Below are 27,747 nucleotides of genomic sequence, written 5' to 3' on the forward strand. Positions count from 1 at the left end.
TTCCTGATTTTTTGTAAATCCAAGGGAAGGGCAGGAGAAGCAAAGTGTGTGCTGGCTTGGCTTTGGGGCTCTGGGACCCTTCTCCTTTTTCCTGCTTTTGTTCTCACATCTGATTACTGAACCAAAGAAGCACATCAGAGTCACAATCCCTGACTTTGGATCCGTTTTCCCCACAAATACAGATACTGTTAAGAGCCTTGTGGACCATTCATTGCTCATAAAATGCCTCTTAGTTTTTCTGAATATAAGATAGGAGAAAGAGCTTGAGTCAAAGGTTTCTTGTAAACACTTTCTGGTGTGTGTGTGTGTGTGTGTGTGTGTGTGTGTGTGTGTGTGTGAGTATTCACATGCACATACACATAGGTACATACATAATTATGCATATTCATATACATACTATATAGAGGGAAAGGAATATGTATAAACTTGGGATATATGTACTCTAAAATATTAACATTGAGTATCTCTGAGTGATAGAATTATGGCTAAATTGTATTTTTTTGCTTATGTACATTTTAATCTTCCTACAATAAGCATTTTTTACTTGTAATATAAAAACATTATTTTAAAAAGCCATGTTGCAATTGATTAACCAATTTCATGCTAGTATTTTCCTTACTCTTTCCTAAGTAGAGAAAGATTATTATGGGTCTAGCAAGTCTTCATACTTTATTTTCGAAATGTCTTTATTCTTTGTTCGCAAGATGCCAAGTTTGCACTGATGTGCAGCTTTCATTTCATTACTCATGAACCCAAGTGAAATTACATCAGGTGGACATTAGGTAGCTGAAGCCCCCAAAATATTATTTCTTTTGAGTTGTGGAGAAGCTATAACAAAGGAAGAGAAAGAAAGGCCTTGGGTTTAATGATACCACCAGGAATCTAGGTCATTAGAGCACCTGGCCTGATCAGCAAGGATGAAATATTATCGTCATGCAGCCCAACAGTGATTATTTACTGTCACCATGACATCCCAGGGAGCAGGAACCAGTTTGTTGATTGCAGTTGCACGGTAATAGAACTGAAACCTTGCAGAAACAGGAATTGCAGTCGTGATGCCCAGACTTGGGGGCTCCTAACTTCCTTTTCATATTTCTCAAGTCCCACTACCTTCAGAAGTCTTCTTTATAATCCCAAAGGATGCCTTGAGAGTCTTAAGATTTAGTCATTCAAGAGGAGTAGGATTAGTAAGAATTTTTTCCCTTTTGATCTGAATATGGCCTATAGCCATTGAAGTTCTGGGTTGGGTTGTGGCTTTCATCGCTTGCTGTCTTAGCCTTTTGCCTAAGACACTAGACTAAGTATGCATTAGACCGGCATTTCCATGACATTTCAAGAATCAGGAACACTTTTGAGGGCTGGCAATTTGAGGGCCTGCACATGACAGTGGTTATACCAGTTCCTTCGTGTCCCCTAATTGAGTAAGCGCATTCTGACAACAAGCTATCATGAAAGGAGTGGTGCTTTCCAGTGCATTTGCATCTTACATTTGCCATAAAGCCCACACTCATCTGAATGGACTACATACATTAGATCAGTCTGGAGACGGTGCTTGATCCTCACCTTGCTTGTCTGCCCTGTGCCATTAACTCCCTGTTGCCAGGCATCGGAAGTAACTGATCAAATGAACTCTAGCAATTCATTCTGCTCCCACTTCTTCATTTAGAAATAGAAATTTTGTATTTATTTTATTCTGAAAACAGTTGGATAGAAGGTAGGAAAGTCATTTTGAAGTAGCTGGAGAAACTGAAAGCAAAGCGTTACCTTTTACTGTAATGGACTCATCACTGCAATGATTCCCTTTTTCTTGTTCAAAAGTACATGTATACCTTTAAGAAGGTCTTGGGATAGAAAAATTCCCAGTGACAAGGCGCTGACACTGTCTTCTGGGATAAACTGTCTGAAGTCGCAGGGAGTTCTGAGCTCTGCATTGGCTCCTGGCAGCCCAGGTTCAGGGTCAGTAGTCCAAGTGTAGAGCGTTTTCTCAGGGCTCACGTGCCCCTAGGATAAGCTGTTTCTTCTTTCCTCGGGGCAGAGACAGAATATTTTGTTGCATTAACTCTTAGAAATATCATGAGTGTCTTAGTGATTTTCTTTTTAGAGATATTTAATTTTCTCGCTTGACTGTCATAATGCTGGAGCTTCTTTATCCACGTGAATTTTAGTTTTCGAGGCCATTCTTTTAAAGCTCTTCATTTTCACCTCCTTGAGAAGGGATCTCTTAAAATCCTGCTACTGCTACTCGATCCACCCCTTTGCTCTCGTAGAGTTTGCTTGCACGTGGTGAAACCTGTCAGAGCCTAGGAACCATTGACACAGACAAGGTCAGGAAAGTTGGGTGGGACTGAGGAGGGGCAGAGGATCATGGGATGTGCAATCAGGCAGCTGATGTGGGCCCTGCCCTTACCACGTGGAAAGGCTGCTTTGCCTGAGGAGAGGCAGCAGCAGATTGGGAGGTAGAGACAAGACAGTGAATCACAACAGGCTGGATTTTGAGGGAGAGGAAGGGGATGATGATTCTGAGATTGTTGAGTCATGAGGTGCGATTTTTTTTTTTTTTTTTTAATGATGCATTTGGACGACTGAGCAACAAGACTGGAAGTTGAATTTGAGATGTGTCCTGCCCCACTACACTGCTTCTTGATCCATTCTTGTTTGTTTTTAGTATTTTATTTGTGAATTAATGTATTACTTTCAATTGCTGAGTTATTCCCCCTAAGGAGTTTAGCTTTGTATTTTAAGTAGAAACAAGATCACTCACACCTGATCTGGTGTGGTCTCATTTAGGACTGCCCTTTTGCTTAAAACTATAACTGGATTAGGGATTGCTGTGATTTGTAGTTCATGGTATGAAGTCATTTAAGTACTTAATAGTATATTTAAAGTGAAAGGAGTAGAAATTAAAGACTGAATCATTTACCAAGAAATAACAGGTCAGGTTGATTTATTTTTGCAAGACTTGGTAGAGATTTGTTCCTTTCTTCAAAATCGGCTTTGTTTCAGTTACCAATTAAGTGGAGTGAACTATTATAAAAAGGCATATGAGTCAGGCTATAGTAGCATTCTTCCAAGAAAATCTTTATAGGAACAGTCATTATGGGGCTATCTGCTTCGTACCTGCTGATATGGCAGGAGATTCAGAAGGGGTCAGAAAAACAAAGCTTCATGTTCATTAACTTTTTACTTTTTCCTTCTTTCACCCATTTTTTTTTGTCAACTTTCATGATTTATGATATACAAAATAGCATGACTGTTCTTTACCCTCAAATGTATGTTTCGCATTTTTAATCCAGGTCATAGTTTGTCACAATTTATTAAAGATAGCTAATAAAAATGATTATCACATGAGACTTTGCTGTGCAATTATAAATTGTCATAAAAATATTAATTATCATTATTATGGCTTATCAGCTATATCATCTTAGCAAAACTATTTCAGGTATCAGGTAGATCTTCTGGTTTCAAGTGACCAAAATTGAATTCAAACTAGCTTTGGGGTGGGGGCAAAGAGTAAGTTTTGGTGGAAGGCTACTTGAGTGTTTTGGTTAACTGCAGTCGTGGTAGGGGTACAGCCAGACGTCGGGGACCGTGGGCCCAGGGCTTCAGAGCCCGTCAGAACCCCAACCATGCCTCTGCTCCTCTCTCTGTGTCAGCTTCATGCTCTCTGTAAACTTGCATTTCCCCTAAGAAGGGAAGGGAACCAGCTGCCAAGCCTCACATCCTATGACATTCTTCCATTTAGAAGATATTAGCAGAAGGGCTCTGATGGGCTCACCTTTGGTCAGGGACACATCACTAAACCAGCTGGCTGTTGTGGGACAGAGTCACATTTCACCAGTGATCCTGGGCGCTTACCCTGAGTAGGGGGCTGTTCCAGAGAAGAGGATAGCATTGTGAACCAGACACCCCTAGGTGTCTATCATACCCGTTGTCTCTGAACGTCCATTTCCTCAGTTATAAATGGCACAGTGATTTCTACATTACTGGACTGATACAGTGGTTAGAGATTACGCTTAACCTGTAAAGAGTCATCATCATTTTTACCTCCCACTGGTTCTATCAAGTTTCCTCTAGTGTATCTTTCTACTCTGAGGCTAAGTAGAGCAAATACCTTAACATTTCATTATTTTGCTTCTAAATCATTTTTATCTTACTTCTTAAACATAAATTTCTTTCTCATAGCCAGCACCTGAAAATTAGTTAACATTTCCACTACAAAACCAAAGGAAGGGAGTCAGGGATTTGAAAACGTCTCCGTGGATGTCTACCTCTTATCTCTGCTTCTTTATCTTATTTAGAATGTTGGAGCCTGCCTGGGTGGCTCAGTTGGTTGGGCGTCCGACTCTTGATTTTGGCTCATGTTGTGATCTTAGGGTCATGGGATCGAGCCCTGCATCCGGCTCTGCACTCGGTGGGGAGTCTGCTTCTCTCCTTCTCCCCCTGCCTCTGCTTGTGCAAGCCCTTTCTCTCTCTCTCTCAAATAAGTAGATAAATCTTTGGGGGAAAAAGAAAGAATGTCAAGCTGGGGCACCTGGGTGGCTCAGTCCATTGAATGACTCTTGATTTCTGCTCAGGGTCTTGATCTCAGATCGTGGGTTGAAGCCCTTAAAAAAGAAAAGAATGTCAAGCTTTGGAGAGCACGAGCAGTGTATCCTTGGGACTCTCAAAATATCAAGTACAGGTATCCTTCGTTTTCTGAATGTTTATGTTAGGCCACTTCACTTTTATGAAAGACCTATATTAGTAATAGCTTTTACTGTAAAAGCAAAATCCTCTTCACATTTTTTTTCAGCTAGCAAAAGCAGGTACAAATGTAGGTCTTTCGTAAAAGCCATGTGGCCTTAATGCAAACTTTTGGAAAGCAGGGGACACTCTTTGCTTTATACCATTTTGTCTTATAAAGGGTTTTGTAGGAATGTTCTACTTTTGGATGGGGAGGGGGCAGAAACTTATATCTAGCTTCTTGCATGTAAAGCAGACTCAAAATTGCTTGAATGAATGAATTTTTTTCCTGCTACATCACTTCTTTTTGTAAAAATTTTATCTAGTCTTCCCTTACTTAAAATATCCTTTAAAAAAGAACAAATAATAGTGCTTAACTTGCATTGTATAGAATTAGAGGCAAATACTTTTTAAATTAAAACTTGTTGGATATATAGAGTATTGGGATAGTCTTTATCTTATGGTTGGGTGAGTTTAAATAGTCCGTTTTAAATCTTGCCATGTCTTTGATAGCGACACCAAAGAATATAATCTCTTTCTATGAAAGCATTCCCAAAGAGTGGGCTCGGCTTCCAAATTAGCCTAGAATTTTTTAGTAAATTAGAAAAAAAAAACTTCATAATAACCTTTATAATTGCCACTTCAAGATGGGAATTTGGAGTGACACCAAATTATTAATCAGTAGAAAAGAATAGATTTCAAAAAGGTAATTATACCAAATTTAACACCTCTTGAAATATATTCTGTTAAATAAACATAGTCCCTCTTCCCTGTTCTTATTTGTAAGCAATGATGGTAATTCTGGTACCTTGAATCAGAAATCAGAGTACGATTGGCTTAATAGTTTGGGGCTTACTTCTGGCTATAGATGACTTTTGTCCTTTATCTTCTTGGACAGAAGAGACAGCCACATTCTCTTTAAAGCCCAGAAGCGAATTATTAGTGTAGTTTAGCTCTTCTCGAAGAGGCATGTTATAACTTCCCCCCATTCCTGTACAGTTAGACTGTAATTCTTGGTTGTTTGAAAAGGTGTTTGAATGTATTTTAAGAACCACGAATACATGGCTATTTTTCTTACAGTTTTGCTTGCTTTTTCAAGCTACTAGAATAGTTTCCAGCTCTGACAGTTTGCTGTATGCTGACTGGAGTGAATTTTTTTGATATGACGAAGTGTTTTGGATGATTTACATTTGACTGCATAAATGTAGCCTCACAAGTTATATGATGTGAAGAGAGTTAGTTAAGGGTAAAAAGGGATTATTTAACTACGAAGAAAACGATAGGTTACTATAGATTGATTTGAGGGTATTGTCGTTCAAGTGCTGTCCCTACAAATTAAAGCTCTTCCAATCTGGACATTTAATATCTAATAATAATGATGGCTAAAGTTTAACGCCCTGCACCAGGCTCCTTGTTTTGAGTTTTATATGCATCATCTCATTTAATCTTCCATGAAATTCCAGGAAGTTAACTCTATAATTGTTCCCATTTTGTAGGTGAGGAAGCTGAGGCATTTAGGAAATAAAACCAGTATTCAATCCAACTAGCTGGAGTACAGAACCCATTGTGTTCTCTTAACTGTTGTGTTCTATTGCCTCCCTCAAGGGAGGAATCCTTCTAAAAGGGACACTGGGAGTGAGGGCTGCCACTGTAGCCGGCTCCTTGTCCCACTAGGTTTAAAGGCAAGAAGAGAGGGGTACAGAGTTGGCTGGAATTAGTCCAGCTTGCCCAGGGGAACTGGGCTGTTACCAGGCATGGGGCAGAACCTGGGGCCTCCTGTGTGCCTCCTTATATCCTGCTTGGCAAAGGATAAAGGTTACTGATGACTTCATCCTCTATATGGAGAGGAAACCTCGGTCCTTCAAGGGATAAATGTTTGGGTCAGGCCCAGCAGGTGCAGGAGGAGAGTCACCGGTACTCAGGATGGCTTTGGGACAGGAGCAGAAACAGACTGGAGCCTCCGCCTGTGGTTTGGGTGTCTGCTACTTGTTCTTTGCTGGAGTATCTGCAGTTCGAAAAACACAGCTCATGCTTAGCCCTTTTCCTATTCTTTATAAAAGAAATGTGGTAGTTTTTCCTTGCTTAACAAGGTTCTGGTGGTTAAGTTTATTACTTAGTCCAAGGGTTGTAAAGTAGAGAGAAATAACTTCTGGGTGGGTGGTAGCAGAACCAGAAAAGGAATGAAGATTGTTAATGCCAGGCTGGTTTTGGTTAGAAATTTTTTAAAATGCTTTTTTAAAATTATGATTTTGATTATTATTAAAAAAACTGTGAATACACGTGTTATATGTTAAACAGTATAAGATGGTACATGATATAAAATTAATGCCTTCCTCTGGTCCCATACCAAAATTCATGCTTCCTTTCTTGATAGGTAAACACTATTAGTAGTTTCATCCAAAAATTGCCTATATATACACACACACATACACTTATAGACATAGGTATATTTTGGTTATGTAAGTGGCATTATACTCTACACAGTATTCTGTGAATAACTTTTCTCACTGAATAATATATATTGGAGATTTTTCCATACTGGTACATATAGGTCTCATTTTTTTTAAATGGCTGTATTTTAGTCCATAGTAATGCATTCTGTTGGCACAAAGTTTTATGGTTGACCAAGTGTTTACATATATTATCTCTCTGGGCCTCATAGCAGCCACTAAGGGAGACCTAGAGGGTTTGCCTGGTCAACTGGGATCCCATGAAACCTAGGACTCAAACATGAGTCCAGGGCTCTGAGCACTGTGACGTTCCCCAAATACACCCATATTCCTTCCATTTAGTGCAGCAAGGACAAATGGAGATGGGCTCTTCAGCAGTTAAAAAAAGAAAAAAAGAAAAAAGAAAAAAAATAAAAATCACCAGTCTACAACCCCAAGAAGCCAGATGAAAAGGAAGTATGTTCCTCTGGAAGGTGAGAAAAGAGAATAATCAAAGTTTAGAACCAGAATGGGCTCTTCTTTCCTTCCCTTTCATAGATGAGAGCATGGGACCAAGAATCTAACTGTTTAGCTTGTTCAAGGCACTCAGACCATTTTCTTTCTGGAGGCTACTTCTCAAGGTTGGTGGGGGGGGGGGGGGGGGGGGGGGAGGAGACTGTTGACTTTTCCAGGTTCTCTTGTTTTCAGTAGCTGGAATGGGGTGTGAACAAGCATATAGACTGAGAAGTCCGAACACCCTTGAGAAATGAGAAAGCTCCTTTCCGAGCATTGTGGAGAGGCTCTTGCGAGAGTCTCCTCATAGGCAGTCTGGCCACATAGACCTGAGCTGTCTGGATGCCCAGGGAGTGTGGATTTAATACACTCCCACACATTTGTTTACTGAACATCTAAAATTCATCTGGATCTTTGCTAGGCTGCAGGGCTAGGTGTCAGCGAAACTGTCCCCAACCATGAGGACTAGAAAATGCATGAGAATATCTATGTTACTTTGAGTTAAATTTACCATGCAAATAAGGACAAATAAATACGAAACAGTTGTCCTTATGCACAGGTTTAATTTTATCAAACAACTCTCATGTAAAGGTTCATTGGCAATACAATTGATGAACCCATTTATTTCTACTTGTTGGGAGAAATTGTTTTTCAAGCTGAGAATGTAGACTGGTAGATATTTCTAAGTCTGATAGACTGTCTTTTGGCTTATTTCCCCACTTTTGAAATGGACTTAAAGATAAAAAAGATAATAGCAACTCCTGTTCAAATATGCTAGAGGAGTCTTTTGGCCATTGAAACGGAAGCTCCTTCCTCTTCTTTCATGACCTTTATCAGGATGCCTGGGAAGAACTTCGCTAGGGACTTCATTTTGGAGGGCTCCTGATGAAGGATGAAACCCTTTATTTAACATTTAGGTGGCCAGAAGCTTTAAAGGACATTCATATTCCAGACCACATCAGATCTGAGTAAACACCTTCTTTCCCTTCTCTCTGAAAGCACCGCAGTGATCATGCAGGAGCGGGGGGATGGGACAGTGTGCTTCTTAGTGGCATGTGGAATCCAGGACGTAAGCACAGTGCAGCTCAGGGTCTCTGAGTTTTGCCCTCTTGCTCTGGTTCCTCCCTCCCCCATTTCCCTCTTACTTGTTTCCTCAGCTTTGGACAAGAACACTTTGAAATAGTTTCTACTGCTTTTGGACACGAGTGTTTGGACTTTAAATGACTCTAAGTTGGGAGAAAGCTTGGGGAACTCTCTGGAAACAGTTGAACAGACCAAAGGAGAGAGGTCTGGAGGTGAGCTGAATGCTGCCTGGCATTGAACTAATCACACTGCTCTCTTTTGTGTGATGCTTATCTATTGTCCCAGAAGAAGCAATTTCAGAAAGTCCTTTTCTGGGCTGTAGAACAGCTCTTGCTTATTTGTTGAGTCTTAAAAGGCATTATTTGAAAGTAGTTCATTGTCTCTGGTGTATTACAATGAGATGGTGGTCACTGATTTCATTATGTTTTCCTTTATTGCAGCTGTTGGTTTGATCCTGGGCCAGGTGCTTAAAACAATTGTGGTTTCGCAGATGGTAAGCAAGGCTGGACAAGGAGAGGGATCATGTTGTTACCCTGGCCAAAATTTTTAGCAGACTGGGGTCTGACAAGGGCAAATAGAGGATTTCCTCTTCATTTTCATTTAGAAAAAGAAAATTTCCATGACAATTATCCTTCCTAGAATTCCTTTAAGTATTTTTTCCTTTAACAATATCCTTAGATGCAAATAATATTTTTATTTTCCTTAAAATATACCAGAATTGACTAGCTGTAAAAATATAATTCGGGCTGCATTATTAAGGCATGCCGTTTTTATTTGCATGCCATTACATACAGATGTGGTTGTGAAATAGTTCAAATCATGGCACACTGAATGTCCTCACTGGATTTTTAGGAATGTGTTCACTGAGACAGCCAAATTCTATTTCATTTTGTTTGGCTCATTGCACTGGCTGTAAATCAGAGAATATTCACTTTAATATCTGAGTCAAAATTTATTTCCAAACATAATACTGCAGTTGTTCTTTTACAGAAAGTAAATTTATTATTTATTTCCCTAATACCTTGCCTTCTACTCTCTCTTTCTCTATTTTATGTTCGAATGTGCCGAAGGGTCTTCCAGGGAGATTTTGATAGAATATGCCATAATCTACTGAGGAATATATTTCATGTGGTTGATCACTCATATCTTTAACGTTGGGAGTCTTAGGAATCACAGGTTATGGAAATAATTTCATTGCTGCTTCTGAAATGCCCTCCTGATGTTATAATATTGTAATTACATTAGGAAGAAACGTTTTGATGGTAGTTTAAAGTATAACAGTATTTAGACATCTGGCTAGGTGTAGGTATCGAGTTCTTTTCCACGCTGTGGGGAGCACCTGGCCAATACTGCTGGCCAGCCCTTGGATACAAGGGCAGTTTCTTAGAGGGAAATCTGAATAGGCCAACTTAAAATTCACATCTTTGGTTTCCTTTTCTTGTCCTACCTCATGGAGATGCTTCTTATACATCCAACTTCATTTAAAAAAGTTGTGGTAAAATATACATAACATAAAATTTCCCATTTTAATCATTTTTAATTCAGTGGGGGTAAGTACATTCACATTGTTGTGCAACTATCACCACTGTCCATCTCCAGAACTTTTTCATCATCCCAAATGGAAACTCTGTACTCATTGCACAATAAATTCTCCATTTACCCCTTGCTACAACTCCTGATAACTCCTCTCCAGTTTTCTGTCTCTATCAATTTGACTAACGCTAGATATTTCCTCTAGGTGGACTCATACAATATTTGCCCTTTTGGGTCTGGCTTATTTCACTTCGAGTGTCTTCAGGGTTCATCTATGTTTTAGCATGTATCCAAATTTTATTTCTTTTGAAGGCTGAATAAAACTCCATTTTATGTATCCACCATATTTTTTTATCTATTTATCTGCCAGCGGACACTTGGGTTGTTTCCAGCTGTTGGCTATTGTGAATAATGCTGCTATGAACATGGGTGTACCAATATCTGTTTGAGTCTGTGCCTTTAGTTCTTTTGGGCATATACCCAGGAGTGGAATTTCTGGATCATAGGATCTTCACCTTCATTTTGACATGCCTCCCAAGCTTCGGTACTACACTTATAATAATGGTTTGTTGGGTAGTTGCTTGTTGGTGTGCTACTGAAATCTCAAATACAACATGTTTCAGGTTTTTCCACATCTCTTCTTCCCCTCTTACTCCCAAATCAGATCCTTTTTTTGAGTAATGATAAGAATAATTTTTGAGACATCCTGGCGCAAGCCACCGGAATCTTTGACCTCCTTCTCATCCTGCTCCTCCTTCTCTAGCCTTAAGAATTTGGCAAAGCTCATTTAAGCTTTTTCACCTCTTCTCTCTGCCTTGTCTGCTCTACTACTCAGAGATGATTAATGCACATTTTGGTATATTTTTTCCTTGGCATTACCTTGAACATTTTTAATCCTTCATTTTCTAATGAAAATCATATATTTTGAACTCTCATTTCTACAACAAATTCTCTTAGGACCAAGTTTTGCTCTTGTGGACCTGAGTTTTGGGGTCCCGGGTGTGGTAGGACCCAAACAAAACATTGCTTTGTTTGGGGTCATCATCTTCTCAGCCATTACTTCCTTTATAGAACTCCAGCCTGCCCCCTCAAAAGGCCTGGGCTCCAGATGGGATTGGGGTGGAGGCAGCACAGATCTTTAGCAACTCCATTTTGTTCAGGTAACAAATACGCGGTGCGCTCCACTGTGTGCCTGAGAATGTGCTGGGCACAGGAAAAATGGTGATAAATGAGACAGGTATAGTCCATCCCTTGTCAAGCCTATAGTCCCCTGGGGATTGTGACAAACAATTAAAATCCAATGGAGTAAGCACGGTGACAGGACAAAAGCTAGGCATCATCGAAGGGGCAGAAAGGAACCCCAGAGGAACAGATATCTTGACTGACACACCTGGAAGATTAACGGGAGTCAATTGGACTTAAGAGTAGGGGAAGTGTGTTCCCACAAGAAAGAACGGGGCGTGCGGTCCTGGGTGTGAGAAGGAGAAGGCTATGTTAGAACAGGACATGGTTAGAACTTAGAGAGTAGAAGAGATGAGGCCAGGAAAGGAGGTAGGGGCTGATCAGGAACAGCTTGATAAGCTGTCTTAAGGCATTTAGATTTTATCCTTAGAGCTTTGAGGAGCATCAGAATATCAAAGCGGGATAGTGGCATGGTGGTGTATGATTTTAGAAGAGTCACCTGGCAACACAGTGGGGAATGGTTGGCAGGGGAAGGCTGGAGGCAGCGTGGCTTAGTGGGCTGCTGAGATAATCTGGGCTGGAGATGGTTATGAGTTATGGTGGGGATGGTGGGCCCAGGGAAAAATTGATTTTGCTTTGAAAATGAGTTTAAAAATAATTGATTTGATCAGTGTGTGCATGTGTGTGAGGGTTCGAGTGAGGAAGAGGGTAGAGAGTCTTGCGGTAATGCCAGGTCTCAGGCTTTGTGGTGTGGTGATAAAAAGGAAGAGACTGATGAGGAAAGATGGCCGTCAGTTGTGTTTGGGACACATCCATCTTGAATAGGCTACGAAAAAGTGAAGTCTAAATGGACTGTGCACAGGTAGGTATATGGGTGTGAAGTACGGCAAAAGAGATTTGGTCTGAGGTGACCGCCAGAATAGGCTGAGGGAAAAATGTGGCAAGAGGAAAGATACCCAATGTTAAGTTTCTCTCAGGATACTGCTTGTTTTATTTTTTTTTTTTCAGTTTTATTGAAGCATAACTGACAAAATTATAAGATATTTAAAGTGTTCCTTGTAATGATTTGCTATACCTATATTTTGTGAAAGGGTTCCCTCCACTGATTTAACACATCCATTACCTCATGTGTTTACTTTTTTGTAGGGAGAATATTTAAGTTCTACTTCCTGAGCAGATTTCAATGATACAAGTGTGATCAACTATAGTCACCACATTATACATCAGGTCCTTAGGCCTTATTAGTCTCAAGACTCCACATAAGTGACCCCATGCAGTATGTGTCTGGCTTTATTTCACTTAACCTAATGCCCTCCAGATTTATCCATGTTGTCACAAAGGATAGGATTTCTTTCTTTTTTAAGGCTGAATAATATTCCATAATATATTTATATAAATATATAAATACCACCTTTTCTTTCTTCATTTATCTGTCAATGGACACTTAGGTTGTTTCCATACCTGGGCGATGATGAATAACGCTGCTATGAACATGGGAGTATAGATATCTCTTTGAGTTAATGATTTTGTTTTCTTTGGCTAAATACCCAGGAGTGGAAACACTGGATCATAGGGTAGCTCTATTTTTAATTTCTTGAGGAGCTGCCATACTGTTTCCCACAGCGGCCACACCAGTTTGCATTCTCGCCAAAGAGTGTGCGAGGGCTTCCTTTTCTCTGAGTCCTCATCTGCTTGTTTCCCATTTGGTCTGTTTTAATATTTCTTTTGAATCTCTGACTATGGGTCATTGCTTATTTTTGTAACTAGCAAGTGTCGTCTTTCTCCGGGTTGGTAACAAGGCAAAAACAGCTGCTACTGACAGAGGGTAAAATAGGAAGAAAAGGAAAAACAAAAAGTCGAGCGAAGGAATCCCAGAGACCTGTGGAGAAAAGCTATATGTGAGCCCATCTGCTGGCCCAGGAGCTGTGTGGTTTGGCCTGCAGGTTCCTGCTCCTCATGCTTTCTGCTTAGGTTTCATTCATTTCCTCTTCTCTCCACTCCCAGTTATTCAGACCCATTAGTCCAAAGGCGTTATTTTTATTTTTTGGTGGGCAACAAAATAGTGATTATTTCTCCAAGATGTCACCTGAGCCTCACATCTTGGCTTTGGCCTTTCACACTTCATCTAGGCCTGTGTAAAAGGCATGTTGGGGCTGGTCTTGTCACACGTACATGGAGTTCTTCAGTGTCCCCAGTGAAAACACTATGTTTCATTCATACAGTTGGTGTAAGTTTTTTTTTTTTTAATTAGCTCTACTTCAATAGGATAGGACTTTTACAAGCATTGTTTTCACAAGAACAAATAATAAAGTTTCGAGTGAAGTTTCTTCTTAAAGGAACTAACTTTTAATTGCTTCACTTGCTTTCATTACACACCTTTGCTGGGTTGCCTGAGTGGCTCAGTTGGTTAAGTATCTGACTCTTGATCTCAGCTCAGGTCTTGATCTCAGGGTCCTGAGTTTGAGCCCTGCCCAGTGTGGAGCCCACTTGAAGAAAGAAAAAATAGCACACTTTTACAAAATTATTATACTCAAAGAATAAAAACCTACCTTGCCGTTTTCCTTCTCTGATGTCAGTTGAAGACTTATAAATAGTTGTTAATGGTGTTCAGTTAAGGTACTAAACTTATAGGTCATATATCAAATATGTACCTGCTCATTTTTTCTTGTTGCCAATTTATCAATTCTAAATTTTAATGTAGTTGGAGCAGGAGAAAATCCACTTTGTCACCAAAGGCTTGCATTACAAACATGATTCCACTGTGCATCTATTTTCTTTCTTGTTAAGGGATGAATTCAGTTGCACAAATCCAGTGTATTTTATCTGTTAAACATGTTCAGGAATTTCACTTGGTTCTATAAAGATACACATCTATAATGATGGCCAATGCCAACATAAATCAATTGGCCTCTGATCCAATTCAGTTCTCTCGTCTTCTGGCTTGCAAAATAACTGGTTTTTGAGAGGAAAGTAAATCAAAGTTAATTTTTGGTTCGGATGATTATTGACTGTTTTCTTCTGAGACTCAATTGATATAGACTCAGTTTTTTAGAGTTAAAATAAATCAGCATGTACAGCATAAGCATCATAGGAGACAAAACACTGAAAGTTTCTTTGAGGTGTCACAAATCTCCAAGTCATCTGAGTTTATGACTGTGGCAACTTTTGCTTAAAGTTAACATCTGCCCAGGTAAATTTTGTTTCTGGTTCTATGATTTCCTCAGCTTGTCCCTGTTAATAAGGGCAGTTCTAAACATGAAAATTGTGCCTGGATATTTGAGGCAGTGTGTGGTCTCTTACTAAAGTGGTCAGTTTACAGTTTTGCTCGCTAGTTTGCTGACGGCAAAAAGAATGCACGTGTTAATTTCGTCGGAAGCCTGTTTATATAGTCCTTTTTATAATGTATATATAAAGATGGAGAAACAAGTTTTATGAGACCAACATTTCTTGTTAAGGCCCAACTCCACCCTATTCTAATTGAGATTGACCCTTAAGTTGAATAAAGAACAGAGAGTTCTGTAGTGAAAACACTTTGGTACATGTTGCATCTTGCCCTTGGTGAATGGGAAAATAGAGATACAGATGATCTGAATTAGAAGGTGCAATATTTCCTCATTTTCTTTTTTTGAGTACGGGAAACATTTTAAAATAGTCCACATCATATCCATGGTCTAAATTCAGGTATAAGAATTTAGAATTATATAAATGGACTTCTTCATAAAAACATGCCTATGTTTATTAATTTGTGGAGTTTAATATACTCCACATTAGAAACCAGACTTCTTTTGAGGGCTAAAGAAATGGAGGTGACCTCTAACTCTTAGAGCAGAAACTTCTTATGGGCAATTGGCTGTATATACTCAGAACTCAGAGAAGAGGGTTGGGCTGGGAGTACAAATCCGCAAGTCATCTGAGTTTATGACTGTGGAAGACGGAGCCACGGAATAAATTCTCTTGTGGGAAAATTTGGAGTCATAAGAAGGGCCTGACACTGAGCCCCGTGCCGCTCTAGCTTAATGTTGGACAGAGGGAATCTGCAAGTAACACTGGGAAGGCACAGCCTGAGGGGTGGAAGGAACACGGGGGGAGTTCTGTATTGTGGAAGCCAAGGGAAAAGCATGTTTCAAGAGGAAGGGAGGAATTGTCAGATGCTCTGATAGGTCAAGTATGATGTGGACTGAAAATATCTGTTGAATTCAGCAATAGGAGTCATTTGATAGAAGGATTTAAAGCAGCTTTTGTGGGGCAGCTAAGGTAGAAAACAGGCATGGGTTGAGCTATGCAGGAGAGGTGAGGAAAAAGCAGACCTCAAGTGTGTAGACCTTTCTGAGGAGTTGAACTGAGAAGAAGAGGTGGGAGGTAAGATGAAAGTTTCAGAGTGATGTGAGGTCCCGGGAGAACTTTTTTTTGTGGGAGTTGCACATGATGAACGTGAATGAGAAAGACCATTTGAGCAAGAGAGATGGAGTAAACAAGAGGTAGAAGAAAGATCAAAAATAAAGTAACAATAGCAACAACAAATATTTATTGAGTGCTCACCATATCCTGGGCACTGTGGTAAGCCCTTGACAGGTATTCTCACATTTACTTCTTAGAATAGTGCCACATAACAGGCGCCCTTATTTTCTCCAGGTTAGAGAGGGGTGAGACCTAGAGATGTTTACTACCCCACCCAGCGTCCTCCAGCTAGTAAGTGAATAAGGGCTGATCTTTGCTGCCACCCCAGCTCACAGCCCCCCACTTGAATTTAGGCGTTCCAGGCTGCATTTGAATACCTACCTACAGATTTTCTAAATTCTATTTTAAGAAACTTTGAAACTCTCTGTAAGTTCTAACAGTGTTACTCCGACAAGGATTTTTAGCTAGTGGTGTGGGTCAAAGAAAAAAAAAAAAGCCTTATTTGCTGAGAAAATGTGTGAGTGTACATAAAGCCTTGTGCCTCCAAATATAAGCTGTATGAACTGAAGGTGATTTGCCCGAAGAACTCCTGAAGCAGTTGGCAGAGGCAAAAATCAAGTCTAGGAGAGATTTCCCTCCGCGACATCCCCCACCCCCCTTGGAGAAGGGCAGCAAAGGGATGGCATAGGCGGAGGTAGCGGCACAGTCAGGCCAAGTAAGTGATAGGAAAACATCCCCCAGGCGGCTTCCCTGTAGATTCTGCCTGGCTGCGTTTCCTGAAATAATATTAATTCTGTCCTCTTGCTTTTAATAGGACATAATGACTACATGTGTCCAGCTACCAACCAGTGCACGATTGACAAGAACAGGAGGAAAAGCTGTCAGGCCTGTCGGCTCCGCAAGTGCTATGAAGTAGGCATGATGAAAGGCGGTAGGTACCTGCCCTCCAGGGCGCCCGCCCGCGAGGGGCGTCCGTGCCTGGCCCCCCAGTGCTGGCTACTTGGGTCCCAACAACCGGGGCAGTGCAGTGTTTTCCCTTCTAATTCGTTGTTTCCTATTCCTATTCCTATTTTTCTTTGCAACACAAGTATTTTTATAACACGTTTTTAGTTTTAATAGGAAGTGCCTGGAAATGGAGATTCTAACATGCCATTTTGTGTCTTATGTTTTAGATGTAAATACTTATATTTTGTCAGAGGTGTGTGGGAGGTGGTGGTGGAAGGAAAGGAAGACTGCTCAGTGAATTGTTCTGGAAATCTTTTTCAGTGACTGTTTATATTGCTAATCCTAGAAAACGATGTCTGAAGAGCAGCTTTCCCTAAATTGAGACTTGTAAATGTGAGAGCTAAATAGCTAATTTATAATCTTCCAATCTCTGAACATCCCTCAGCAAATTTGAATTTCAATCAAAAGGCAGCTTTTTCCATTAGAAGTTGAGTCAACCAGCAGCTCCCGCAACCTCAGCATCTGGCATGGGGCTGGGAGCAGTAGAATGACTGTGGAGCGCTAACAAATCATGAGGCACTCAGGCTTTGTGCCTGTGTGCCTCCATCTTTGTGGCTGCGTGCGTGCGTGCGTGTGTGCACGCGTGTGCGTGAGTATGTGCATGCGTGTGGTTTTCTGTCCCCTTGCAGGTCCAGTTTTCCAGTTTTCTTTTACGGAAATCCAGTGTCTGGTACTGAGGGTATTACCTGCTCTATAGATGTGGTTGCCGGATTGTTCTTGTCTTCTTGGGGGATCTAGTCTTGAGGAACACAGATGCCAGTCTTGGGTCGCCTTCAAAATACTGGGAGAGAACAAATAGAAAATGTGTAATTCAAGTCATGGCGCGTTCGGTGTTTTAGGAGGATAGAAAGGGGACAGAGGGACCTACGATTATGTTATGTTGTCTGCTGACTGAAATAGGGGAAGAGCTTTCTGAAGGAGATGGGGCTTGAACATGAGTTAAGGAGAAGGGAGTTAACGATGAAAAAGAATGGAGATTGTGCAGGTGGAGGGGCAGCTAACCTTTAGCTTGTTAATACTTGGCTGAAACGGGCAGCGGAAGGAAAACCGAGAACCTGATTGGAAGGAGGCGTACAGTCAAAGATTCCTGAGTTCCATGGTCACAGATAAGCCTACCCGGTTGGGATTTTAAATACAGCATTTGGAATAAATTCTCTTGATGAACAGACGAAATATTGAATTTACGCATCGTGTGAGCTGTGACTATATGTCTTGGATGTCTGAAAAAGCAGCTTTAATTCAAAGGGTAATTAATTCCAAGAATTTAACAGCCACATTCAGAAAATGACACTTGGAGTCATAAATGGATTAAATATTTAAGGAATTCATCTTTCTTTGTGCTGTTGGAGAATTAGTCGGGCTTAATTAAACTCACAAAAAGCTTCTTAAGGTAACTTGAAAAGTGACAGGAATATAACAGTACATGTTAAAAGTTTAATTTGAACCAGTGGAGTCCAGAGTTTAAGGTGCTTCTTTGATGACTGCAGGTAGATTAAGCCCAGCCTCTTACATTCTGTCTGAAAGCTGAAATAATCAACTCGTGAATATGTACCTTGGAGGGTACCCATATATTGACCCCACTTCATAAAAACAATTCTGTTTTTCCTAACTTATATCCAGTACAGTCTGGCTGCATAAACATAAATTATGCATACTCATTTTTAAGCTAACAAAAATTTTAATATGCAAAGGCATAATAAGAGTCTTCCCACTGTTTTCAAACACAACTCTAGGTAATTCGACTACACCTAGGCAGTCCGCATGTGCATGCATATACTTGTACGAGTGTATTTATGACTAAAATATGTATCTGTTAGTTTGCTCCTGTATCAGTCTGCTTGGCCTGCCATAACAAAGTCTACAGCCGGGGGGGTTTAAACAACAGAAATCAATTTTCTCACAATTCTGGAGGCTCAAAGTGCAAGATGAAGGTGTTGGAAAATCCAGTTTCTGGTAAGATCTCTCTTTCAGGCTTTTAGATAGCTGCCTTCTCACTGTGTCCTTTTCTCTGTGGGCGCAGACATAGAGGGAGCATTCTCTGGTGTGTGTCTCTCTTCTTATAAGGATGCTGGTTGTATTGGATTAGGATCCAACCTTTATGACTTCGTTTAACCTTTAATACTTTCATGAAGGCCCTGTCTTCAAATACAGTCACATTGCAGGTTCTGGGGCTTCAACATAGGAATTTTGGTGGGAAATAATTTAGTCTATAACAGCTGCTGTATCAAAATACTATATGTTGGGGGGCTTAAACCACAGAAATTTTCTCACAGTTCTGGAGACTGGGAAGTCCAAGGTCAGAGTGTCAGCAGGTTTGGTCTCCTCTGAGGGTTTTCTCCTTGGCTTACAGATGGTCACCTTCTCACTCTGTGCTCACATGGCCTTTTTTTTCTGTACTCATACATCCTTGGTGTTTTTTCTATTTCTTATGAGGACACAAGTCCTGTTGGATTAGGGCTCCACCTGTATGACCTCATTTGATCCTCACTATCTCTTTAAAGACCCTGTGTCCAAATAAAGTCACATTCTAAGGTACTGGGGTTAGGGCTTCAACACGAATTTTGGGGGGCAAAATTCAGGACATACCAATATCTTATAGAGTTGTCTCAGTGGTTATTCAGTATCTGTCTACATTTAATAAAAGCATGTGTCTTTCTGGCAGTTTACATATGTGTATAAGCTTTATGTCAAGCTTTAAAGTTGTAAAATTATAGGCTGTGCAAACATCTCATTTTAATTACATGTATAAAGCAGTTGCCATTAAAGCAATGTGATTTATTGTATTTTCTACAACATGGAATACCACATGTAACCTCATGATACCTTGTATAACAACTCCCTAAATCCCACTGAATAAAGACTTAATTTACAATTGGAAGTACAAATACAACTATAAAATTTGAAATTACTTTATAAAAACAGCTGTGACTAAATAAATCTTTATAACATTTTCTACTGGTTTCATAAGAGTCCAGTTTCTTAACCAGGCTTGACAGCAATTAGAATATCTAATCTCTACCTATGACGTAAAATGGTTAGTTTCAGATAAAAGAGAGAGAACCATATACCTACCCCCTATTTTTATAGCAAGGCTGAATCAATTTACTGAAATGTTCTAAAGATCTGAAAGCCTACATGATTTATCTACATGAAGACATTATTTGAATCTGTTTCAATGCCTATATTATCCTGAAAATCCAATATCATTATTAGATTTGGTTCTGAGCCATGTTAGTTCCGTAAGATACAGGATTTTAGAGAATGCATTTCCTCATCATAGTGCATGTTCAGGTCTCTCTGTCTCAGCTGCATTTTCCTCCTCGTCCCTTAGCTGGTCCCTCCCCTTCAAACCTTAGAAGGCAGATTCAATGTCTCTTCTTCAGGGAAGCTACAGCTCTTCTCAAGTTACCATAATTATTATTGTTAGATATTCAACAACTGTCCATAAACTCCATGATGGCAGGGAGTCTCTCTGTCCTGTTTACTGAGCTAGGACTAAGTCATAAATAAGTATTCAAGACAATTTTTTTTGCATGAATTGATGACTTAATTCACTTAAATAGTTATTTGTTTAGAGTCCCTTACACGTGAGCTGTTATGAAGCAACATGAATAAGACCCAGTCCCTTCCATCACTGTCCTCATGGTACAAAGAGGACATTTGCATATGAAGTGGCAGAAAAGTCCAGAAGACAAGTTGAGGGTAGGTTGGAAGATGATAATGAAAGACCAGTGGCCAATGGAAGTTCAGAGCTTTAGCCAACCACTCCGGGGTTAGTCCAACCCAGGTATTACTCAGACTATCTGATTTCCAAGGTGTATATATATATATTTTTAAGATTTGTTTATTTATTTATTTTAAAGGAGGGGGGGAGGAGCAGATGGAGAGGAAGAGAAATCCTCATCAGACTCCCTGCTGAGCACAGAACCTGACATGGGGCTTGATCCCATGACCCTGAGATCGTGACTTGCACTGAAATCAAAGAGTCGGAGGCTTAACCGACTGAGCCACCCAGGTGCCCCCAGGTTTATATTGTTATCAAAGAATCTGCTCTTCTAGTTTGGTTTGGTGGAAAGTGGAAAGACTTCAGAGATGGAATTCCTGGTCCAAATACTGCTCCTCCTCAGACTTGCTGAGCAATCCTGTTATAGTCACTTTTATGGGCTTCATTTTCCTCAGATGTAAAATAAAAATTCTACTTAACAAGTTTGTTACAAAAATTGCAATTCATAACATATAAAAGTACTTCATAAATTTAAAGTACCACCCAAGTGTTAACTATTATGTCTTTTCTTTTCTCTCTCTCTCTCTTTCTTTTTTTTATGTTGGAAGAAAGAGAATGGTAATTTCATCACTTGTACTGGGTATAAATATCTAATTCCTTTGTGGGGAATAAAAACCTGGCTCAGACACATCTTCTTTTTTGTGTTTTTCTTTTTGGTGCCATATACTGGATATGGCTTCATGATAGTGAAATTTGTTGTGCTTTTCATTTTATGATCTCAGATTTACACAAACTTGTTAAAATTCTTCCTCACAATAGACTCAGAAATGTGTTGGTGGCAAGGTTTTCATTTTTCACATGAGGAAACTGGCACACAGAAATTAATTGATGCAGGAAATTAATGATAGACATGCACTGCTCATCGTGGTTATGCTTTCTTATAATGCATTAAGAAATTTGAAGAGGAGTAGGAGATACAGGCTTTCAGTTATGGAATGAATAAGTCACAGAATAAAAGGCACAGCATAAGGAATAGAGTCAGTGATATGTTAATGTCAATGTATGGTGACAGATGGTAGGTATACTTGTGGTGAATGTAGCATAATCTATAAACTTGACAAATCATTATGCTGTACACCTGAAACTAATGTAACATCGTGTGCCAATTATACTCAAATAAAAAAAAGATGAAATTTGAAAGAAATATTGGCTAGTTTTTATTTTGATAACAATGCTACAATTTAATTTTGAGAAATACTCCAAAACAATAAATAAATTAATGTTACAATTTTAAAGTGAAAAGATAAGATACTAATAATATAGATGCGGAGATGTATGTTATGGGTCTAGAATAACTCAGAAACCCAGTGAAGAATCGGAAAGTAAAATATTTCCTTGTTGCCTAAGTTGAATATTTATCATTATGAGTGAGTATAATTCACGGTACTGAAGGGATAACTCCCAATCCAGAAAATTAGTTTTCCTTTAATCCCACATTGCCTATCATTTGCCAAAAGTAATCAACTGATTATTATTTTTTTTGTGGTAACAATTTTTTATTTAGAATTTATCTACTATTTCCAAAAAAGGATTTAAAGTAGTTAAGTAACTATTATTATTTTTTTATTATGTTATGTTAATCACCATACATTACATCATTAGTTTTTGATGTAGCGTTCCATGATGCATTGTTTGCGCATAACACTCAGTGCTCCACGCAGAACGTGCCCTCTTTAATGCCCATCACCAGGCTAACCTGTCCCCCCACCCCCTCCCCTCTAGAACCCTCAGTTTGTTTCTCAGAGTCCATAGTCTCTCATGGTTCGTCTCCCCTTCTGATTCCCCCCCTTTATTCTTCCCCTCCTGCTATCTTCTTCTTCTTCCTTTTTTTTTTTATTAACATATAATGTATTATTTGTTTCAGAGGTACAGGTCTGTGATTCATCGGTCTTACACAATTCACAGCGCTCACCATAGCAAAAGATTTTATTTATTTATTTATTTATTTATTTACTTATTTATTTATTTATGAGAGAGAGACAGAGACAGAGACAGACAGAGAGCATGCGTGGGTGAGCGTACCAGTGGAGCCCGGAGAGGGGCAGAGACTGAGGGAGAGGGACAGGCAGACTGCTCAGAGTGCAGAGCCCAATGCAGGCTCCATCCCATGACCCCGAGTTCGACCCTGAGGTCCTGACCTGAGTGTAAATCAGGAGTAGGACCCTTAACCCGCTGAGCCACCCAGGCGCCCCAGTAATCAACTGATTGTTAATGTTAATGATGGTAGAACCAAATCAATGAATTGAGAATGTAAATGTGAGGTTCTTTCTTGGGATTGTCCAGGAATTCATGTGAGAATTGTAACTGCATGTGAATCTAAGCTTTTTCAGAAGGCAGGGTTAGGGATGCATGTTTAGGATTTGATTTCAGAAAAATGTTAAAAGAAAACCTAGTTGCTCTTGAGCAAAGAGGTTCTGGGTGTTTTAAGCAGCAACCCCATGTATTTATGCTATTAGAATATCATTTTACTAATTCATATTATGGATATTTAATTTATTAAAAATTTCCCCCATATGATCAATTTTCGTTTGCAGACAAAGAAATACATGGAATCCAGTCCTTGAATCATATATAGGACCTTTTTTTTTTTCATATATAGGACCTTAAAGATTAATGAATCCAGTGCTTTACAACATTTAAATCCATCATATGCTTCTACCAGCAGTAGCAGATTCTCTATCTATAAGACAGATGAAAGCTGATTTGGCATAACCTTTTTTCACTCAGTTTGGTGTTCCTGAGAAAGCTTATAGGAAACCCAGGGCTCTAAGGGACACAGTTTGCAAACTACTGATCTAATCTAATTCCTTCATCTTCTAGATAAGAAAACTGAGGCTAGAAAGATTATGTGACTCGATCAAAGTCTCAGAACTACTTAGCAGAAGAATTGGGCCTAGAATTCTAGATTCTAGACTCAGAGTTTTTTCTTTTTCCAGCATACCTCCTTACTGAAGTGCTTGCTCCATGCTACCACTCACATTTAACAAGAAAAATAATTGACTAAAAATATGGGTGGCATATAACTAACTTAATGCACACAAACACATGCATATACTCCAGAGAGAAGAAATCCAGAGTAAAAGAAACCACCTTTATTCTATTCTTCCAGATGACATGGTGATACTAAGGCTTCAGTGATGTGTTGTCCTTGCGGAGCTACGGGACTTAGGCTTACCAGGCTCATAGCTAACCTGTGAGCGGCCCTCTATTTCTGCTTCCGCGGTGGTGGCAGCAATGGCAGGAGTAGGGGGTGTGGAATGTGTCAGGACTGACTCTGAATTTAAAGAAAAGAGGAGGTAGGTAATGACAACATTGGGGTCCATTAATTTAGCATGAACGAGAACAGTGAGATGACTAATTAGTCATTCCATCCAAACATTGGTAAAGAATGAAAGAGATGTCCTGATACATCATGCCCTCAGCTGCCTAGCGGGGGTAGAGGCAGATCAGCATCTGTGACTGTTAGTTCAGCTGGGTGAAGCATGATGGCAGGTAGCCCCGTGCTTCCATCCTGGTAAGAACCATGCCACTTTCAGACCTCTTGACATAGACGGAATAACTTTTTTTACAGCTTTGGCAGAGTATGATGGGGTCAGCTCAATTTGAAGATTGTTATCAAAACTACTTTTGTCAGGGTTACCAATGACCTTCATGTTGCTAAATCCAACAATCAGTTCTCCGTACTTATCTTGACCAATTAGCAGCCTTTGACACAGTAGTTCATTTTCTCCTCCTTAATCTACTTTCTTTATTTGGCTTCCAGGACGATATGCTCTTTTAGTTTTCTTCCAACCCTACTGGTCACTCCTTTTAGGTCTTCTTTGTGTGTTTCTCATCATCTTTACTGACCTCTAAATTTTGGAGTTGCCCAGGGTTTAGTCTAGGGACCTCTTCTGTTTTCTGTCTGTACTCCTTGTTGGTACCTCTAGCCCAAGGGCTTTAAATACCAATTATATGCTTAGATCAGTGACCACATATAATAGGCAGTCAATAAATAGTTGTACCATGCATGAATTACTAGAATGAATGAGTTTGGAAAGTACATCATTATAGCTGTAGAGCTATGTATAGATTGAGAAGAAATTGAGTTTTTTGTTTGTTTTTAATTAAGGGAGACTATGCTTGGAACTTAAAACCTGCAGTATAGGAGTTAGCTTTTACTTAGAGTAGTTAGCAGAACCTCATCAATGGCAAACAACAGTAAGCATCTATTACATATCAGGGAGATCACCCAGGAGACTGCTGGGATTAGCTGGGTTCACTCATATGTCTGGAAATCAGCTGGCTCTTTTGGCTCGTGCAGCTGGGATGAATTCAGTTTTGTTTCACATGTTTCTCATCCTCCAGCAGGTTTATGCAGGCATATCCTCATGGTGATGGCAAAGGCACAGAGGAGAACAAGCCCCAAATCACAAGCCCATTTCAAGCCTGTGCTTGCATTATCTGATGATATCCAATGGGCCCAAACAAGTCAAATAGCTGAGTCCTTACTTAGGCTTTGAAGGGGTGGGGGGGTGGGGGGTATGTCTTCAGAGTTACATGCAAAGGTTGAAAAACTGGGGCCATTTTTGTAATTTATCACAATCAGAAGATGAGCTTTTCAGATTTTGGACTGAAAAATAATTATAGAGTCATAGAATCTCTGATGTGGAGGGGACCGATGAGTTTATTTACTCTTCCTCTCTCAATGTAGGAATCCTGTATGTAGCATTCCTGATATCTTGTGTTGGAGTGCTGAAAACAGATGTGCATTTTGTTTTCATGCCTCTCTTAGATATATGATGAAGGGACACAGTGAGTTAGAAAAACGCAGAAATAGATGTGAGCCAGTATTCCTGGAAAGATATGGGCTAGTTTAAGATATGCTAGATTTCACTAATTTATTCAGATGTGGGTTTAGTGTATACCTGTGTATGTTACAATTGCTTATGAATGCAAATTAAAAAGGAATTAAATATAAGGCTATTTAATATTTCAGTAGAAGTTTCCTGCATATATAAAATTAACCAAAGAACACTGACAATCATACTTTTATTTTTAAGTTATAGCTAGAATACCATTTTAATTTTTTTTATATGGAAATAATTTTATTGCTTTTTCAGAGGTCAGTTTAGTTCTTAAAGGATGGAAAGAGGGATCTTCGTTTACTTTTCTAAGAATGACCAGGCAAGTTAGAAGGAATGCTGACAGTTTCTTAAGGCCAGGCAAAAATTTCAGGACGGATCTCTCTTGCCCCTGTGGTTTGCTTTCGCAAAAGTAAATTGGCCTTGAAATGATGTAAAGATCCTTTCTGTGGCTAGAACTTATAAAATGTAGAATTTTGGGGACAGTAATTGTATGAATGAATTGCTGCTTTTCAACTCTGTAAACCTAAGACCACATGAATTTTCATATGTTTACTTTGAGTTTCAATGATTGTGGTGAGGATAATGAAGGGTGTTTAGAGCTGAAAAGAACTTAAAGATCACCTAGCCCACCTCTTTGTTTTTCAGCTTATTGTTCTCCTCCAAGTCACACAGCTAGTTAACGGCTCAGACAGGAGGTCAAGACTCTTTGGACCCCTCCTTCAATATTCTTTCCGTTGTACTGCACTGCCTTGCTGACCTGTAGTGATTTAGATCATCATGAGAGACAGACATGTGCATAAGTACAATGATATTAATATCACATAGACCGCAACTGTGGACACAAAATACTACTCTTCTTCCACAAGAACATTAATCAATGAATGCATTTGGCACAGCTGACGTACCAAAATAAATTTATATGGTGATGGTTTTTTTTTTTAAAGAGTTACTTAATATTTAATTACTTAATATTGCTTAATATTTACTATGATTTAAAAAGGACATTTACTCCTTCAGGCCACAGGTTTTCACTATTTTCCAGTAACAGTTTCAATATTTGTTGTAAAGCCTCTTTGTTTTTTTTAAATGTTTAGACTATTCTGGTATAAAAGAAGGCAGCTCTGCTAGGTAGAAGGAGGCCTGGCTTAGGATCGAGTGTATGAACTGGCTCTTCTGAGGACTCTTGGACAGATCACCTCATTTTTCTGAACTCTGTTTTCAGTTCTGAAAAATATGGGCTTAGGGCTCAGTGATCTCTAAAGTATCTTTCAAGTCTTAAATTTTATGTTGCATGATCTAAGTTCAGTTTAGTAGTGGAAAGTTCAGAATCTAAAGCTGAAGGTAAGTGTTTCTACCTTTCTGGATATGAGGAACAACTTCGGCGGCCATCATATTCATATTTCATGCTGAATTTGCAAAGCAACTAGCAACTGGAAAAACCTGTTGGCATGGAGAAAGCTATTCTCTTCAGTAATGAGCATGGAAAGAGAATCTCTTCTTAGTGGGGGGGGGGGTGTCACACAGAAATGAGTGTGATGCTGCCATCATGGTGGCCGAGCTGTAAAAAAGGTGGCTATGACATCACTTATATATCATCACAATTATTCAGCCACACAAGTGAAAGAATTCAAGAGCAAAGTTTGTTGAGAGAGGACTTTATTAAAACTAAGCTCTTTCTGCTACTAGAGATGTAATGGTTATACCTAAGACTTGAGTCCCAAGAACTGGTGAAAGTTTCTAGTTTTTGCCTTGTGGAACAGACGAAGGAGGAGGCTAGATAGTAACTTTTGTGAAGTTCCCGATTAAGTATCACACGAGCTTGTCTGGTGATGTTTGCTAGCAAACATATCCAGGAAGTGGAAGCCATAACACACTCTCACTCAGACTTCTGGGAAATATATGCCAGCCCTAAGAGAGATCCTAAGGTAAAGTGTAGAGTCATGTATAAAGAAATGTCTGGTTACACCTTGAGGCAACATGTGGTTTAGTTTAAACTTGACTGAGCAAATAAAAGTTAGTGAGAGGCACACAGAATTATACTTAGGTGTTTATATGTTTAGAAGCTTACTTTAAAAGACTGGCTATTATTGCATTTATTTTGTAATAACTTTTTGGCAGTTTTATTTAGCAAATTTTACACATAACAAATGCCAGGCCAAGTCCAAACTCCTTAGCCTAAATCATTTCCAGATAACCTTAATGAGCATTTACTATGTGAAGGTCTTGGAGGCATAAGGGTAGAAGGTGGTTA

The 27,747-nt window shown here is 39.5% G+C and overlaps 1 protein-coding gene across 6 annotated transcripts in view; it reads left to right on the forward strand.

Annotated features, from left to right (window-relative positions):
• Positions 1 to 27,747, forward strand: part of ESR1 (estrogen receptor 1) — a 393,382-nt gene that overhangs the window by 169,017 nt on the left and 196,618 nt on the right. For all 6 annotated transcript variants that reach the window (XM_073894109.1, XM_073894110.1, XM_025866343.2 and 3 more), the window contains one exon: positions 16,675 to 16,791. In XM_073894109.1, coding sequence (XP_073750210.1) covers positions 16,675 to 16,791 — 117 coding nt within the window. The remainder of the gene's footprint in view (positions 1 to 16,674; positions 16,792 to 27,747) is intronic.

This window comes from Callorhinus ursinus, unplaced genomic scaffold (assembly GCF_003265705.2).
Source record: "Callorhinus ursinus isolate GAN/ISIS: 27379988/994484 unplaced genomic scaffold, GSC_fseal_2.0 scaffold6, whole genome shotgun sequence".
In the NCBI taxonomy this organism is placed as follows: domain Eukaryota; kingdom Metazoa; phylum Chordata; class Mammalia; order Carnivora; family Otariidae; genus Callorhinus; species Callorhinus ursinus.